The following is a 19,926-nucleotide window of genomic DNA, read 5'->3' as shown; positions in this document are numbered from 1 at the left end:
ATTTTTTTTAGATGGAAAATTTTGAGAACCAGCTCTCAATCTTTTGTTGGTGGAAATTCCGACAGCAAAAGTCCAATGGAGCATACACACATCGGACTTTTGCAGTCAGAATTTCCGATTGTGTGTATGGGGTATTACTCTTATTAACATAAAGTGTATATATGCAGGCATTAGTCAAGGTATTTTTATGATATTCAGTTTTTTAAATCAATGCACTTAAACTTGTTTGCTTTGCAAGTTCTCTTTCAGCATAAACAAAATGATCACACTTTCATTTTTTTTTCCTTCTAGGTCCTATTCGATAGATCCACAGAACAAGAATGTCCTTCAAATGTAAGATGTTGAAATAAAATGAATCTTATACAGGTGAAACTCGAAAAATTAAATATCGTGCAAAAGTTCATTTATTTCACTAATGCAACTTAAAAGGTGAAACTAATACATGGGATAGACTCATTACATGCAAAGCAAGATAGTTCAAGCCGTGATTTGTCATAATTGTTATTTTTTCACAATCTCAGAAAAATAGAATATTACATGCAATCAATAAAACATGGATTGTACATAGAACAATATCGGACCTCTGAAAAGTATAAGCATGCATAAGTAGTCAGTACTTGGTTTGGGCCCCTTTTGCAGCAATTACTGCCTCAATGCGGCGTGGCATGGAAGCTATTAGCCTGTGGCACTGCTGAGGTGTTATGGAAGACCAGGATGCTTCAATAGCGACCTTCAGCTCTTCTGCATTGTTCAGTCTCGTGTCTCTCATCTTTCTCTTGGCAATGCCAGGTCAGGCGAGTTTGCTGGTCAATCAAGCACAGTAATTCCACGGTCATTGAACCAGGTTTTGGTGCTTTTGGCAGTGTGGGCAGGTGCAAAGTCCTGCTGGAAAAGGAAGTCAGCATCCCCATAGAGTTTGTCTGTGAAAGGAATCATGAAGTGCTCCAAAATTGCAGGGCTGTGTTGACCCTGGACTTAATGAAGCATAGTGGACCAACACCAGCAGATGACATGGCTCCCCAAATCATCACAGACTGTGGAAACTTCACACTGGACTTCAAGCATCTTGCAGTGTGTGCCTCTCCATTGCTCCTTGGTTTCCAAATGAGATGCAAAATTTTCTCTCATCAAAAGAGGACTTTAGACCACTGAGCAACAGACCAGGTCTGTTTCTCTTTAGCCCAGGTAAGACGCTTCTGACGTTGTTTGTTCAGAAGTGGCTTAACAAGAGGAATACAACATTTGAAGCCCATGTCCAGGATCCGTCTGTGTGTGGTGGCTCTTGATGCACTGACTCCAGCCTTAGTCCACTCCTTGTGAAAGTCCCCAACACTTTTGAATGGCCTTTTCCTGACAATCCTCCCCTGGCTGCGGTCATCCCTGCTGCCTGTGCACCTTTTTCTTCCACACTTTTCCCTTCCACATAACTTTTGATACAGCACTTTGGGAACATCCACCTTCTTTTGCAATTAACTTTTGAGGCTTTCCCTCCTTATGGAGGGTGTCAATGATGGTTTTCTGCACAACTGTCAATTCAGCAGTCTTTCCCATTATTGTGATTCCTACTGAACCAGACTGAGAGACCATTTAAAGGATCAGAAACCCTTTGCAGGTGTTATGGCTTAATTAGCTGATTAGAGTGGGACACTTTAGGCCTAGAATATTGCACCTTTTGACAATTATCTAATTTTCGGAGATTGTGGATTTGGGGTTTTCATGAGCTTTAAGCCATAATCATCACAATTATGACAATTCACAGCTTGAACTATCTTGTTTTGCATGTAATGAGTCTATCTCATATATTAGTTTCACCTTTTAAGTTGCATTAGTGAAATAAATGAACTTTTGCACGATATTCAACATTTTCGAGTTTCGCCTGTATTGTTAAAATTAGAAATCTTATTTTTTTTCCTTTTTTATAACTTTTTTTTAATGAATTGGGTGGGGGAGACAATAACTTTTGAAGTAGTATTAACCACTTCGTTACCGAGCCTGTTTTTCAGATTCAGTGTTTACGAGACTAAAACAGTTTTTTTTTTGCTAGAATATTACTTAAAACCCCCAAACATTATATATATTTTTTTTTCTAACACCCTAGAGAATAAAATGGCAGTCATTGCAATACTTTTTGTCACACCGTATTTGCGCAGCGGTCTTACAAGCGCACTTTTTTTGGAAAAAATTCACTTTTTTAAATGAAAAAATAACACAACAATAAATTTGGCCCAATTTTTTTATATATTGTGAAAGATAATGTTACGCCGAGTAAAATGATACCCAACATGTCACGCTTAAAAATTGCGCCCGCTCGTGGCATGGCGTCAAACTTTTACCCTTAAAAATCTTGATAGGCGACGTTTAAAAAACTCTACAGGTTGCATTTTTTGAGTTACAGAGTAGGCCTAAGGCTAAAATGATTGCTCTCGCTCTAACGATCGCGGCGATACCTCACTTGTGTGGTTTGAATACCGTTTTCATATGTCGGCGCTACTCGCGTATACGTTCGCTTCTACGCGCGAGCTCGTCGGAACGGGGCGCTTTAAAAAAAATTTTTTTTGCTTTTCGCATTTATTTTTAGTTATTTTACAATTTTTAACACTGAAATAAAAAAAATAAAAAAATTATCACTTTTATTCCTATTACAAGGAATGTAAACATCCCTTGTAATAGAAAAAAGCATGACAGGTCCTCTTAAATATGAGATCTGGGGTCAAAAAGACCTCAGATCTCATATTTGGGCTTAAATGCAAAAAAAAAAAAAAAATTGGAAATGTCATTTTTTCAAATGACAAAAAAAAATAATGTCTCTTTAAGAGGCTGGGCGGGACTGACGTTTTGACGTCACTTCCGCCCAGCAGAGCTATGGGGGACGGGCGAAGGAGATTTTTCCTTCAGTCTCGTCCCCGCTCAGCTGCCGGATGGTCGCGATCCCCTCCGCCGCTACCGACGGCTCCGGTAAGCGGCGGAGGGCGCGTTACAGCGGCGGGAGGGGGGGGGCCCTCTCCCGCCACCGATAACGGCGATCTCGCGGCGAATTCGCCGCGGAGACCGCCGTTATCGTGTACAGGACCGTCGGCACTAAAGATGGATACCTCAGTTGTGGCAGCAGCTGCTGCCGTTACTGAGATATCCATCTTTAAAAACAGGACGTCTTTTGACTATGGGCCAGTAACCAAGTGGTTAAACAAGTTTCTAGGCCAAAAAAAACAACTGACCACTGCTTAAAGTGGAGGTTCACCCTAAATATAAAGTATAGCTTATCCATAACATCTTATTATGTAGATCGACATTTCGCTATCCAATTTTTTTTAAATACCTTTCATGTCTTTTTAGATGCAGACACTTCCGGGTCTGTCTCCCGCGGGAGTGGGCGTGTCGCTTTTTTTCTGAGAGCCCGAGTGTTTGCTGGGAGTCTTTTGCTATGTCTCCTGGGAGCACAACGTCATGCTTTCCAGGAGACTTGTAATCGCCCATAAAGACAAAATCTCTCGGGATTTTAAACGTCACGTGATTCTTGAAGCAGGTCACGTGACGAGGATATCAGCATTCACCGATTCCCGGAAGTATTTTCTTGTGGGCTTCACAATGCCCACAAGCAAGATGGAACCTTACTGCAGGAAATTTTATAAATCATTATTTTCAGCCGAATGTAATTGCGAATGCATATAAATTTCAGACAAGTGAGTACACGCTGAACAATCATAAAAGCAGTAGATGCACATGTTAAAAAAAAAAAAAAAAAAAAAAGATTTCCCGCAGAACCCCCGCTTTAAGACAAAAGTCATAGCAGCCCACAAAGCAGCCACTATAAAATTGCTATGGGACCCAATGATTCATAGTTGCACCTTTGCACTTAGTTGTATTACTAAGGGGTATTCACTCTTGCATCACCTTTTTAAACAACAGTAGCCCTTTCCCATTATCGTTTAACTCTGCCCTGTGGACTAAGGGCAGTTTCATACCACAGAAATGCAGTTCAGGTGCATTTCTGCATGTTCGTTTTTAAGTGTTTTGCTGTGTTCCACTCCATTTTTGATGTGATTTTCCCCCCTTCTTTTTTTCATGTATTCATGTATTAAGGTTTCTTACAGCTGTTCTATTTTTCACAATTTTTACATGACCGTGGCATGTCAATCAACATTGGAAGCTAGAATTGATGATTCTGTCAAAAGTGGATAATTACATGCCTATAGAAAACTAATTTAAGGTTGAGGAGGTCTCCAGCAGAGGTCAAATTTTAGTTAAATTTGGAAAACCATGTTAACCCTTTGCCATTGTCGCTTCACCCAGATCTTTAAGAGCATTGAAATGTGGGGAAGCGGGCATTCCAATAATATCACAGCAATCGTTTATAAACTTTTGAAAGGGATGATAAGAGACCAATTCCAGGAACATGTGAAAAAGTGCTAAATCCACAAATTGAGGTCTGTGGGCACAGACGATAGTGTATGTACTGGGATGGAAAATAGGTTGCAGGGGCACACCCAAATGGTGGTGATAAATAACATATTTTCTGAATGGTCTCCAGTTATAAGTGGGGTACCCCAGGGCTCTGTCCTGGGACCAATTCTGTTTAACTTGTTCATAAATTATATAGCGGTTGGTATAAACAGTTCAATCTCAGTGTTTGCTGATGATATAAAGTTAAGCAGGATAATAACTTCACAACAGGATATTGAAACGCTACAGGAAGACCTCAATAAATTGTAGGAGTGGGTTTAATGTAGGGAAATGTAAAGTGATACACTTGGGGGTTAAAAATATGAATGCAAGTTACACACTAGGAGGGGAACCTCTGGAGGAATCACAGGATGGAAAAAGATCTTGGGGTCCTAGTTGATGACAAATTTAGCAATACCGGTAGCATGCAATGCCAAGCTGCAGCAAGCAAGGCCAGCAGAATATTGGCATGCATTAGGAAAGGTATTTACTCAAGAAACAAAACTATAGTTCTACCACATTACAAAACTTTGGTTCTGCCACATCTTGAGTATGCCATCTACTTCTGGTCACCATGCCTCAGGAAGAATGTGCTGGAACTGGAGAGAGTTCAGAGAAGGTCAAGAAAGCCAATAAGCGAACTGGAGGGTCTAAGTTATGAGGAAAGGCTACAAGCAATAAACATATTCATCTAGGAGAAGAGATGCGTAAGAGGAGATATGATAGAGATATATTAAATATCTTAATGTTGATTCCAGCATTGGGAGGAAACTATTCAGTCTCAGGTCACTCATGAAGACACTTGGCCATCCAATGATGTTGGACAAAAAAAGGTTCAACCTTTAACTGTGTAAGGGTTTTTTACTGTTAAAGCGGCAAGGATGTGGCACTCCTTTCCACAATCAGTGGTTGTAGCGGTTAATGTAGCTAATTAAAAAAAAAAATCCTTAGAGGGACATATTGTTGAGCACAATATTCAGGGATTTGGGATAGTATAGGGCATAAATCAGGGCTGTGGAGTCGGTAGATAAATGTTCCGACTCCGACTCCTCAGTTTTATGTACTTCCGACTCCGACTCCTCTGTATTAATATGCAAATGTATTTTATACATTCCTTGAGGGAAAGAAACGCAACCTACCACAGGACTACTGGCTGGGAAGCCAACAGTCTACTGTATTGCACAGTTTAAGCAAAAGACAAACACAATGAAAACAATCAAGTGACTGGATAGTAGCAGCAGGCATAAACATCAGGAACAGGATCTTTACCAGTTCAAAAATACAAACCACATTATTTGGTTGTTTTAGAACAAAAACAAAGCTTATCTATAATGAACCAAAAACAAAATCTGCAAAACCTAGAAATGGTTTATATTAATCTTGAAATGTAGTTCTAGGCTTAGCAAATGCAAATCAATTCAATGTAGAGTTCTAAGGAAGAGAATTGCCTCTGCCAGATCCTCTTTCATAGAGGCTCTTAAGTCAGACTTTATTATTTTTAGGGCTGAAAATAATCTTTCGACACTGACTTGGGTGGGTGGCATTGCAGTAACTATTCTGGCCACATCACTAACGATCTCTGGATAAACAAGGATGGCTTCTTCAACAGTAAGTTTTGTTGAGCGATTATACTTTTCAACTTCTTTTAGTGCTTTATAAAACTCCTGTTGGAATTTTTTTATTTGGACACTTACTGGTTCTCTAACATGCGTTTCCTGTAAAAGCAGAACACAACACTATGGAAAGTATAAGTATTGCAGCTCCTAATTGTGCGTTGCGTGCCATATAGTGAAGCACATGAAAAGCATGCTTCTTCACGGTCACTTAACGTGTTCGTTTTGCGGTTACGTGAGGCACTGCATGCATTGGTCTTTATTCTTACAGTAGAGAAGTCATTAATTATAACTTTTTGTGAATTGGGACATTTAAACTTGCTTTTTTTTTTTTTTAATTCCAATCTAAATTTAGTAGGAGTCGGAGTCGGTGCATTGTTTGCCGACTCCGACTCCAGGTACCCAAAATTTCCCCCGACTCCTCGACTCCAACTCCGACTCTGACTCCACAGCCCTGGCATAAATAGTAGGGCATAATTCTTAAACATGCACCCACACAGGTTGAACTGTGGATGGACTCATGTGTTTATTCAACCCTAACAGCTTTGTAACTATGACTAGTGTGATTGACTGTCACAGTGGTAACATGATCAGAAGCTCCTGATCACAAGTATGCATCAGGAACTTTTCGTGGCATCTTAGTTATTGTGCTCGGGGCACGCAGTGAACATGCTCCCCACACAGAAAACTGTTCCCCATGGATGCATATATGCAGCCACTTGGCGTTAAAACCCACCTGCCCAGCGGCCGCATATATGGGTATGGCTGGTGGGAACAGGTTAAGGAAAGACTGCACATTGTACAATGTGATTATTTATTATTACTTTTTTTTCTCATTATGCTTGATCAATATTAGAAACTGTTTAACTAAAATAACTTGATTGTTCTTGCAGCGACCAACGTGTTGGAAAAATATTCTCCAAGTCAGCAGGCTTCACTGACTATGTCAGGAAATCACTGAAAAAATTTGGCCAAGATGACTTAAAGGTTAGTACAGTTTTGCTGGTTATACAGAAGTGCCACATGTTTTTCTTATTATTGGCAAAGTCTACAACAGGTAAGTTTGCAGAGGAAAGCTGATTATTTGAGTAGAATGCAGTGTACAGAGACCACAAAGGGAACCCTTGTGGAGTAGAGCTATTTATCAAAATGAAACACAGTGTACAAGTGACTAGCAAAAGAGGCAATAAAGAGCATACTTAAAGCGTTTGTTACCCTAAAAAAATAATGTATCCTGTCCCTTTAAAGCATGTTACACAGCACAGTGTGTGTGCTGTGTAATTTGGCCCCCTGTATAACATAAAAAACCTTACTGATCCTGCCAGTTTCTACCCTCCCCTCTGTAAACTGACCACGGTTCATCATGTTTGCTGAGCCCTGACACCATGATCAGTTTACATGCCGCCGTCATCTGCTGTCTCATGGCTGCTCTCTTTGGCTGGCCAAAGACCAGAGCACTTTTTGCGATTCGGCTCTGCGTCGCTTTAACTGACAATTGTGCGATGTGGCTCCCAAACCAAATTTACGTCCTTTTTTCCCCCTACAAATAGAGCTTTTTTTTGGTGGCATTTAATCACCTCTGCAAGTTTTTATTTTTTGCGCTATAAACAAAAAAAGAGTGACAATTTTGAAAAAAAAAAGCAAAAAATATATAAAACACTTTTTTTTCCCCTCCGTTTAAGCCAATACGTATTCTTCTACATATTTTTGGTAAAAAATCACAATAAGCGTATATTGATTGGTTTGCGCAAAAGTTATAGCGTCTTCAAAATAGGGGATAGTTTTATGGCATTTTTATTATTATTATTTTTTTTTACTAGTAATGGCAGTGATTTTTATCGTGACTGTGACATTATGATGGACACATCGGACACTCTTGGCGCTATTTTGGGACCATTTACATTTACACAGCGATCAGTGTTATAAATATGCACTTATTACTGTGTAAATGTCACTGGCAGTGAAGGGGTTAACCAGAAGGAGGCGCTGAAGGGGTTAAGTGTGTCCTAGGAATGTGTTCTAACTGTAGGAGAGATGGGCTATGTGTGACACGACACTGATCACCGCTCCCAATTACAGGGAGCTGTGATCAGTGTCCTGTCACTAGGAAAAATGGGGAAATGCTTGTTTACATTAGCATTTCCCCGTTCTTCCTCTCTGTGACACGATCGCGGGTATACCCGCGGACATAGAGTCCGCGGGACCCGCGATCACACTCGTGGAACTCTTGCCAGGCATGCGCCCGCCCACAATGCCACTTCTTAAAGTCGACGTAGAGGTACAATAATCTGCCTGTACGTATCATTCTGCCAACGTATATCGGTGTGAGCTGGTTGGCAAGCGGTTAAGGAATGGGAAGCTGTTTTTACTAATAGAGATGGGAAATCATTGAAACAGTGGAGGAGGAACTTTGAGTGGGAAGGTATCTTGGTAGAGCAACCCTAGTCCTCCTCTTCTGGGGTCCCCTGATGGCACTCCTGGCTTTTCCTCTTCAGCGAGTGCCCCCATAGAAAGCTGCTTGTTGTGCGAGTTAGCTCATTTTCCTGTGAATTAATGAACTACAAGTAGAGCTGGGCGATTATTATTATTTTTTCCCTAAAAAAATCTGTGATTTATATATTTTTTTAATAAAAAACTTGATTTACGATTCAAATAGATTTTTTTTTTCACCGCGCCAATCATGAGGAGCTGCGGGCTGTAAATTTTAGGCAAGGCCGCGGCTTCAGCCTAGTCCGCAGCGTCCGGCCTCACAGCCTTTTTCAAGGGTCGCGGTACTCTGACTTGTCCCCTGTACACCCCAGAGAGGCCACCAAGGCAGGAGGAACACAAGAGGGTCAGTTGTGAGGGTCCACACCCGGTAGCAGGAGGACGCCGGTCCTGAGGAGCTGCAGGCAGGATTTTTTAGGTGAGGCCGCGGCTTCGGCCTAGTCCGCGATGGCCAGCCTTGCGGCCCTTTCCCGGGATCGCGGCTGACTGACTTTTCCCCTGCACGCCCCAAAGAGGCTATCAAGACAGGGGTCGTTGGTGAGGGTCTGCACCTGGTAATAGGAGGATTCTTAGTGTCGGTCCTGGGGAAAGAAAATCGAAAAACATTTTTGGGGAAAATATGAATCGATTTGACCTACCAACTCGATTTTTAAATCGAATGGATTTTTTCCCAGCCCTAACTACAAGTACCATCACCCCTCGCGGCTGACAGCTTATAGTCTTGAATAAACTGCAAGGGCAATGATGAGTGCTCTTGTGGTGCATTTACAAGCCCTGCAGGCTTGTCTGCAGAAGCCTGACATTTCATCCTTAGGGGTGCAATGCTTTCCAGGCTCCTGCAGGAAAAAAATAATAAATGCACATATTTTATTATTTTTTTTTTCTGCAAAAACATGTATTTTTTTTTTTTTTCTTGAAAGGTGAACTTATCTTTTAATGAACGTAAATCACCCAAGGGGACTAGCAACTTTCATCTAGAGTGGAGGTCACAAATTGTGAGACCAGTAAGCTGGTCTTAAATACATAATATAATAATCTGTTTCTTGCCAGGATTCAGTTGCTACCCTGAGAGGGTTCTTATTAGGTCTGTTATTTAATTTCCTAGTGAACCGTTCAGTTAAATTCTTATGAGAGATTTTTTATTTTCAGCCCATCGGTAAATGGAAACGTCAATTCGAATAAACTGTTGTATAACTTACAGGCAGGACTTCCATCGTTTTGCAAACTAAAGAAAATTCATTGTTATTGTATGCCATGAGACATACATATTTTCTAGTCCATAACAAAATGTCATGTAATGTAGCATATTGGTACTGTTTTTTTATCAATGGAAATTATGCAGGTCACTGGATTTTTAGAAAAGGCCAATGCAAACTTGGCAAAAATAAAAACCATTCCCGGGAAACAGGTACACACTAGAGCACAAACCTATTAAGGCATTACATGTTTGATGCTCATTTCTTACAGCATAACCCTAGGTTCACATCTATGCTGCTCTGCATGCCACATTGATGTGGGCACAGCAGCGTAAATACTTGAATTTTCCTGCATGAAAGCGGTCCCTGCACCTTTTTAAAAACTAAGCTGCACAGAAACTGCATGGGGCTTTAGCCCCATGCATTTCCATGTGTGGGAAACAGCACCATCTTTTTCAGTGCTTGGGGGTGACTTTAAAAGTGAATGGCACCCTGTGTGTTTTCTGAAAGCAGCACGTTGTGTGTTTGGCTGTATGTGAGTGTGATTTACACGCTCTCCTGCACCCACACAAATGTGAACCTTGCCTTTGTGTTACCCTAGATCAGTGATGGCAAACATTGGCACCCCAGATGTTTTGGAGCTACATTTCCCACGATGCTTTTGCACTCTGCAGTGTTAGTTGAGCATCATGGGAAATGTAGTTCTAAAACATCTGCGGTGCCAAGGTTCGCCATCACTGCCCTAGGTGCTGAATACCTGAGGTCTGAGTTTGCCAATTTATTATCTCTGCGGTTTGAAATATTCTTAGTGCATAGCTTGCTGCTTCTTTGCATTAAACATCTTGGGTGTTTTTTTTTTTTTTTTTTTTTTTTTGTTTTTATGTGCTCTAGCTCAGTTTTCCATGCTGTGTGCCAAAAGGACGACTCCAGGATTGCAAGGGAAGCAATAATGGATATGTCAGTTTATAAGCTAATATTCTGATTTTCATCTCAATTTAGATTACACAAACATAACCTTATGATAGCAGAAAGTGAAATCTAGCCAATGCATCCTGCCAAATTTCGCTATATATGCTTATAACCCAAGGGTATTTTTTTATTGAAAGGCATTTTTCATTAAAGTATATTTAAATGAGTGATAAGCCTTCATCCCGGTGGTTTAACTTATTAAAGCATCTGCTGCCATCTTTACACAACTGCAACAAATAGAAACAAATGTTTATTCTGGAAAACTAACTTGTATAGTTTTCTATTGCTATAAGAGGTTGCCCACAGCATACGGACAAATTCCTATGTACAAAAGTGGAAGGCAAAAGAATGAATTCATTTTAGATCAGCTGCTGCTGTCAATCAAATCCAATGACGCAGGCGCCGGGGGCGGTGCTGAGTCATGCATTCGGCGGCTACGGACGCCGAATGCTGGACACGGGAGCGCGCCCCCAAGGTAACCCCCTTGGGTGAGCGCTTTCCAGGGGGGGTTATCTGATGCGGGGAGGAGCTGAGAGAGCCGCTGTGGGACCCCAGAAGAGGATGTTCGGGGCCACTCTGTGCAAAACGAACTGCACAGTGGAGGTAAGTATGACATGTTTGTTTTTTCTTTTTTTTTTAATTAATAACCTATAGTATAACTTTAAATTGTCTTCTGAAGAACACTTGGAGAATGGAACAAGCACTGATATTTGACATAAGCCAAGGGTAGTCTGATTCATCCATGGCAGGGAGATAGGCCCTACCGTCACTAAAGGAAGCCTGTCATAAGACGTATAGACAGAACTGTCAGAGGAAACTTGCAAAGTCCAAACTGTACAGTGGGGCAAAAAAGTATTTAGTCAGCCACCAATTTTGCAAGTTCTCCCACTTAAAAAGATGAGAGAGGCCTGTAATTGTCGTCAGTAATGATCCGCCTCCGTGTGTCCGTACAGCTCAGCAGGGATCCTCTGTAAAATCCCAGCTGAGCTGGCAGCTGACAGGGCGGTCCCCGCACACTGTGCAGGGACCGCCCTGTCTTTCCTCCGCTCCCCCCTATGGGGGATCGGATGAACACGGACCGTATGTCCGTATTCATCCGATCCGGCAGACGGAAGAAAAATAGGGTTTTCTTCCGTCCGAAAATGCGGATCTTTGCAGAGGCAGACAAATTACGGGTGTCAGCGCATGGTCATCCGCTGACACCCGTAATCACATAGGGACCCATGTATGTCCCGTTTTCATCCGCAACGGACGGATGAAAATGCGGACATACGGTCCGTACGTGTGAAAGGGCCCTAACACTCTTTAGGATCTTTTGGTTTGCCATATATGTTAGAATCTGATTGCACGATCTCCTAAAGATTTGCCAACCACTATAGTGTAGAATAGTCTGGCTGATAAAAACTGAATGACCTATTTATGAAAGCCCTCCTATTACATTGTGTTGATAAAGGTAGATTCTATATAAATTGTACAATAGCATTATAATGTACAGTATATGACCAGTTTTAGACCTTTGTAATTTTTCTGAACCCTTCTACCATGAATGCACTAGAAGTGAATATTTTGTAACCCCTATCTGCATATGGATAGACCTCTGAGGTAGGAATATGCAAGGCCTAGAGCCAATGTCACCTATCCAGGGTAAATCTCTCTGCTTCTCGTGTATCAAAGGGTTCATTGCTTTTGAAATCCATACATCTGTAACATTTTTGCACACATTTGTGCCACATTTATCATTACACTCGCAACATTTTTATTTAAAAGAGATTCAAATATAAGAACTGTTCACTGGGCATGTTTCATATTAACACAGTTCTGCATTTGACGTGCAGAGCAAGAAGTTTAGAAGTCAGTGTATGAACATACTGTTGAATTTTTCAATGCTGTTGCACTCTGTACTTTGTTTGCCTTGGGTGATACATTTCTATTCTATGTTATTTAGCTCCAGTCAGCATAATGTTAATACACTTTGTATAACTGTGCAACTACATTTTATAACAATTCATGTCTGTTCGTTTTAAAAACTGCCAATGCACAAAAATAGACAAAAAATACATACAGCTTGTTTTTTCGATTAATGTGTTACTGCGCTTTGGGTTGTCATTCAGTTGCACTGGAATCCCTTTAACAGTAGAGTGAAGGTGAGAAAACGACTCTTTTAAATCAGTATTTTACAAGTCAGGTTTATTTGCATAAGCCTCAAAAGAGAAGTCACAGTCCTTATTTATGACCAAACCCTTGCCAGTTTAAAGAGCTCTGAGTGATGTGATAAGTACCCATTTAAGTCCTCATTTGTCAGGTCAGTGATTGTCAAGTTAAAACCCATTACAATGCAAAAGAAATTTAGAAGAATACGTTTAAGTTCGTTTTTTCCTTCCGTATCATTTCATCTAGTCAGTCTTGGTCTTCCCACGCTTGCCTACGATTTGCCTGTTGTTGAAGATAGTTGTTTTTAGTGTTTTGGTTGGAATCAACTTAACAGAACCCTTAACCTCACCAACCAGGTCTGGAATCTTGTTTTCTGTGCTAAACATCTACAGTCCTGCTTTTTATTCTGATCTATACAGGTGAAACTTTGAATATCGCGCAAAAGTTCATTTATTTCACTAATACAACTTAAAAGGGGAAACTAATATATGAGATAGACTCATTACATGAAAAGCAAGATAGTTCAAGCCATGATTTGTCATAATTGTAAAGATTATGGCTTTCAGCTCGTGAAAACCCCAAATCTACAATCTCAGAAATTTTGTGAAAAGGTGCAATATTCTAGGCTCAGTGTCCCACTCTAATCAGCTAATTAAGCCATAACACCTGCAAAGGGTTCCTGAGCCTTTCAATGGTCTCTGTCTGGTTCAGTAGGAATCACAATCATGGGAAAGACTTCTGACCTGACAGTTGTGCAGAAAACCTTCATTGACACCCTCCATAAGGAGGGAAAGCCTCAAGAGGTAATTGCAAAATAAGTTGGATGTCCCCAAAATGCGGTATAAAAGCACATTAATGGAAAGTTATGTGCAAGGGAAAAGTGTGGGAAAAAAGGTGCACAAGCAGCAGGGATGACCGCAGCCTGGAGAGGATTGTCAAGAAAAGGCCGTTCAAAAGTGTTGGGGACTTTCACAAGGAGTGGACTGAGGCTGAAGTCAGTACATCAAGAGCCACCACACACAGACGGATCCTGGACATGGGCTTCAAATGTCGTATTCCTCTTGTCATGCCACTCTTTAACAACAAACAATGTCAGAAGCGTCTTACTTGGGCTAAAGAAAAACAGACCTGGTCTGTTGCTCAGTGGTCCAAAGTCCTCTTTTCTGATGAGAGAAAATGTTGCATCTCATTTGGAAACCAAGGACCCGGAGTATGGAGGAAGAATGGAGAGGCACACACTGCAAGATGCTTGAAGTCCAGTGTGAAGTTTCCACGGTCTGTATTGATTTGAGGAGCCATGTCATCTGCTGGTGTTGGTCCACTGTGCTTCATTAAGTCCAGGGTCAATGCAGCCGTCTACCATGAGATTTTGGATCACTTCATGCTTCCTTCCACAGACGAGCTCTATGGGGATGCTGACTTCATTTTCCAGCAGGACTTGGCACTTGCCCACACTGCCAAAAGCACCAAAACCTGGTTCAATGACCGTGAGATTACTGTGCTTGATTGGCCAGAAAACTCGCCTGACCTGAACCCCATAGAGAATCTATGGGGAATTGCCAAGAGAAACATGAGACTGAACAATGCAGAAGAGCCGAAGGCCGCTATTGAAGCATCCTGGTCTTCCATAACACCTAAGCAGTGCCAGAGGCTGATGGCTTCCATGCCACGCCACATTGAGGCAGCAATTGCTGCAAAAGAGGCCCAAACCTTTTGCATGCTTATACTTTTCAGAGGTCCGATCTTGTTCTATGTACAATCCTTGTTTTATTGATTGCATGTAATATTCTTATTTTCTGAGATCATCACGAGTATGACAAATCACGACTTGAACTATCTTGCTTTGCATGTAATGAGTCTGTCACATATATTAGTTTCACCTTTTAAGTTGCATGATATTCAATTTTTTCGAGTTTCACCTGTATATTCTGTTGCCCCTTAAATGTTTATTTTGACCCATGTTTTGCATCAGCTGATCATGGCGTTACTATTCAGGGGTCTGAAGTGGCAACCAAATACTATTCAGGGGTCTGAAGTGGCAGCCAGATACAGCCATATTGGTTTTCTCCATGCCCATGTGGTTGTGTGTAATTACAGCATTTTATCTCAGCATTAAATGTGATTTCTTATATTTGGTTACTATAACCTTATTAACACTGTCATATGACTTACTTTTATTTTAATTTATGTTTTAGATCTGTATCTTCAGCTAGTTATTTTATTTTGTTGCATTTTGGGGGGTATTATATTTGCTTCTGCATCACTAGTTGAGATGATTATAGAACAATAATATAGCAAATGAAACAAAACATAAAAAAAACACAGCCTACACAGACAGTTTGTTCTAGTCTTCGAGCTAATGTTCATTCTGTAAGCACACAGTGATACTTTATGGCTTCAATGCATACATTTGAAGTCTGTAGCTCTGACCTTTTAAAAAAGGAAATTGAGAGAGTGACTAGTTTGTGGTGGACAGAGTAATAAGAAAAGTCTGTTGTTTTGTGAAGAATGCTTTAGAAAGCATTTTTTATGTTTCCACTGTCCCCTGCAGTGGGTATCATACTGGAGCTAAGTGATAGCAGCTGCCTCATTGTCACGGAACACTGGGTGGAATCTTTGGAAGAAAAATGTATTCCTTAAAATCTGTGGAATTGACACCCTCCTGACCAAGGCAAATGTGACAGTCTACCAAGCCCATATTTTGTATATGTATGTCATGTTTATTGCTTTTCCCAACATTGTTTAACATGCTGTCACAAGCTGTTAAGATTGTTGTTTTTCCATTTTAATACTCAAACGTTCCCACTATAACCAAGCAGTGTATCTGTAAAAAATGGCTACCCTATTAAGGCTGTCACAATCTAAAGCATATGTCTTCTGCAGTTCAAAGTTCCTTGGGTAACACTGTTTTCCCTTTATGTTTTAAAATATATTTACTGTGAGATCTTGGTAATTTGCTAAGATCCTCCTAACTTTCTTTGTGAGGGTTAGCCTGAGCATTGTTTAGCTAATTGGTAAAGCCAGAGAAGGATCCAAAAATATCATGGAGTTGCAGATTAAGTAAGGGGAAGGTAAACATTCTCATAGTAGTTACAGCATCATGTATTTAACCACTTCAGTTTTGGACCATTTGGCTGGCCAAAGATCAGGCCACTTTTTGCAATTCGGCACTACGTTGCTTTAACTGACAATTGCGCGGTCGTGTGACGTGGCTCCCAAACAAAATTGACTTTATTTTTCCCCCCACAAATAGAGCTTTCTTTTGGTGGTATTTGATCACCTCTGCAGTTTTTATTTTTTGCGCTATAAACAAAAATAGAGCGACAATTTCGAAAAAAAATCAATATTTTTAACTTTTTGCTATAAAAAATATCCCCCAAAAATATATAACATTTTATTTTTTTCCTCAGTTTAGGCCGATACATATTCTTCTACATATTTTTGGTAAAAAAAATTGCAGTAAGCATTTATTGATTGGTTTGCACAAAAGTTATAGCGTCTACAATATAGGGAATAGTTTTATGGCATTCTTATTAATATATATTTTTTACTAGTAATGGCGGCAATCAGCGATTTTTATCGTGACTGCGACATTATGGTTGACACATCGGACACTTTTGATACCATTTTGGGACCATTGTCATTTTTACAGCGATCAGTGCTATAAAAATGCACTGATTACAGTAAAAATTACACTGGCCGTGAAGGGGTTAACCTGTAGGGGGCACTGAAGGGGTTAAGTGTGACCTAGGGAGTGCTTCTAACTGTTAGTGCATGTGGCTTGCCATGACATGTCACTGATCGCTGTTCCCGAAGACAGGGAACAGATGATCAGTGACATGGCACTAGAAAGAACGGGGAGATGTTGTGTTTACACTGACATCTCCCCATTCTTCAGCTCTGTGACCAGTTGCGGAACACTGGCGGACATCGAGTCTGCGGGTCCTGCAGCCACAGAGCTCACAACAGGGTCGCGAGCACGCCCACTTGGCCGACAAATTAAAGGGGAAGCACATGCCATTCTGTCGATGTAAAAAGACGTGCGGCGGTTAAAGTGGTTACAATTTTTTTTTTTTCAATTTATATTCAATTCTAAAAAAAATGTGTCCATCACTATTGCTTTTTGAACACTTGTATATGCAAAAAGAAAAGCAAGGAAATCTAAGGGCTCTTTCATATGTGGCTGCCATATTCCAAATCGGCGGATTCTCGCCGCTGGAATGACCAAGGCATGTTCTCATGCAGCCGCACACAAAGTGGTTGAGGTTGCGGTTAGAGACAGATGTCCGAGCCTGAATAAAGCTGACTATGTCCAGGCTCAGACATCCATCAATAGCTGAAGCTAACTGCTCTGTGTGTATGGCTATATGTGAATAGTGGCCTATTTAACCAATGACAGGCTGACAGCAGCCGCTGCTGTTTTCATATAGCTGCACATAGAGTGGTTAGCTGCAGTTATTGATGTATGTTTAAACCTAGACTCGGCTGCACCCAAGCTCGGACTTCTGTTCCTAACCCCTCTGTGTGCAGCTGCATGTGAAAAGCAGCAGCATCTGTCAGCCCAATATTATTTTAAATATGTTATTTTCATGTAACCGTCTATGTGAATATCAGAAAGTGCCTGTTAAAATCACTTTAAGGAAAAACTGACTAATGGTCATTTTTAATCTAAAAAAAATCACTGGTAAAAGGTTAGAATAGCAGAACATTATCTCTCTGGGATTATGTTATTGTTTTGATTATTTACTCGTTTCGCTCTTTTTAATCTGCATCAACCTGATTTTAAAATAAATTCTGTTTGAGTGTGTTTGTTTAAAGCGGTATTAAACAAAACAAAAATGTAATATTTTGCAGCTTACCAATAATTAGATGTTGTGGCTGAATTAATTTTCTTTATTTAGGCTTCTGATCTGGCCAGTAACAAACCTGTATTATACTGACACCAAAGGATGCCTCTTTTTGACAGCAGCTTTGTCAGTCTAGGGGGAGGGGAGCATTAGATCTACTAGCAGATTTCCAAGAGAAAGATGAGAGACATGAGACCGAACAATGCAGAAGAGCTGAAGGCCGCTATTGAAGCATCCTGGTCTTCCATAACACTTCAGCAGTGCCACAGGCTGAGAGCTTCCATGCCACGCCACATTGAGGCAGTCATTTCTGCAAAAGGGAACCAAACCAAGTACTGAGTACATATGCATGCTTATACTTTTCGGAGGTCTGATATGGGAGCCGGTTAGCCACATGGAAAGCTCCGCCATCCGTTACCGCCGCCACTTCATTACCCCCATCGGGGGACGGCTGTGTCCCGAGGGACACACCGGATCCCCGATAGCCGCTCTGAGGGCCCCCGGGGGCCCGTAGTAGCGGCGGAAAGCTGAGGACGTCATATGACGTACACCCAGGATGGAAGATCCCATCTGTAGACGTCATTTGACTATGGCTGGGTAATGAAGTGGTTAAAGAACAGTGTAAAAATAAAAGGTAAAATAAATAAGAAAAAAATGTAAACGCGTTAGCAGCGCCCGCACATGAAAACGATGTTCAAACCACACATGTAAGGTATCACCTCGATCGTTACAGCGAGCGCAATAATTTTATCCCTAGATCCCCTCTGTAAATCAAAACATGCAACCTGTAGATTTTTTTAAATGTCATCTATGGAGATTTTTAAGGGTAAAAGTTTGTCGCCATTCCACAAGCAGGAGAAAATTTGAAGTATGGCATGTTGGGTATCAATTTTACCTCAGTGTAACAGTATCTTTTTCACAATATAAAAACAATTGAGCTAACTTTACTGTCCTATTTTTTAATTAAAAAAAGTGTATTTTTTCCCCAAAAAATGCGCTTGTAAGACCACTGTGCAAATAAGGTGTGACAAAGTATTGCAACAACCGCCATTTTATTTTCTAGGGTAGCAGAAAAAAATATATATAATGTTTGGGGTTCTAAGTAATTTTCTAGCAAAAAAAAAAAAAAAAACAGTTTTTAACTATCTTGTAAAAATCTCAGAAATCTTCAGCCCTGGAAGGTTTTACCCCCTTCCTGACCAGAGCACTTTTTACAATTTGGCACTGCGTCATTTTAACTGGTAATTGCACAGTCATGCAATGCTGTACCCAAACAAAATTTGCATCCTTTTTTCCCCACACATAGAGCTTTCTTTTGGTGCTATTTGATCACCTCTGCGTTTTTAATTTTTTGCGCTATACACAATTATGAAAATATATATATATATATTTTTTACTTTTTGCTATAATAAATATCCCCAAAAATGTTTTTAAAAAAACAAAATCAGTTTAGGTCAATATATATATATATTCTTCTACATATTTTTGGTAAAAATAATTGCAATATGCGTATATTGATTTGTGCATAAGTTATAGCGTCTACAAACTATGGGACAGATTTATGGCAAGCCTTATTATTTTTTTTACTAGTAATGGCGGGGATATGTTATTTTTAGCGGTATTGTGACATTGCAGCAGACAGATCAGACACTTTTGACACATTTTTGAGACCATTGACATTTATACAGCAATTAGTGCTATAAAAATGCACTGATTACTGTGTAAATGACACTGGTATGGGTTAACACTAGGGGGCAATCAAGGGGTTAAATGCGTGTTCCCTCAGTGTGTTTTAACTGTATTGGGATAGGAGAGGAGACATTTTGCTGTTCCTACTTACTAGGAACCAACGACATGTCTCCTCTCCTTTGACGGCACTGGGATTTGTGCGGTTACACACACACAAATCCCTGTGTTGGCGCTCGTGCACGCGATCGTGCTTGCTCGGCGGTGAACGCGACTGGCAGCCATGCACATCTGGTCCCCTGCCGTTCAGCGGGCATGCGCGCATACCTTCGGCGGCGGGTGCCTGCCCTCCGGTGGCTGTTAAAGGAACCCATACAGGTAAGGGGTTCCTTTAACAGCTGCCAGAGGGCGTACATGGGAGCCATTCTGCCCCTATATGTACACAAGCCAGTCAGGAACCGGTTAAGTGGTTAAAAGCATCATATAATATAGCATGATCAATGCATCTCAAACCAGGTTTTGTCCTCTTGTGAGCCA

The 19,926-nt window shown here is 40.7% G+C and overlaps 1 protein-coding gene across 3 annotated transcripts in view; it reads left to right on the top strand.

Annotated features, from left to right (window-relative positions):
- Nucleotides 1-19,926, top strand: part of METTL25 (methyltransferase like 25) — a 332,607-nt gene that overhangs the window by 207,054 nt on the left and 105,627 nt on the right. For all 3 annotated transcript variants that reach the window (XM_040344184.1, XM_040344185.1, XM_040344183.1), the window contains exons 10-11: nucleotides 292-333; nucleotides 6,947-7,040. In XM_040344184.1, coding sequence (XP_040200118.1) covers nucleotides 292-333; nucleotides 6,947-7,040 — 136 coding nt within the window. The remainder of the gene's footprint in view (nucleotides 1-291; nucleotides 334-6,946; nucleotides 7,041-19,926) is intronic.

This window comes from Rana temporaria, chromosome 3 (genome assembly GCF_905171775.1).
Source record: "Rana temporaria chromosome 3, aRanTem1.1, whole genome shotgun sequence".
Lineage (NCBI taxonomy): Eukaryota > Metazoa > Chordata > Amphibia > Anura > Ranidae > Rana > Rana temporaria.
The sequence above is the reverse complement of the archived record's forward strand: the minus strand, read 5'-3'. Positions and strand labels throughout refer to the sequence as shown.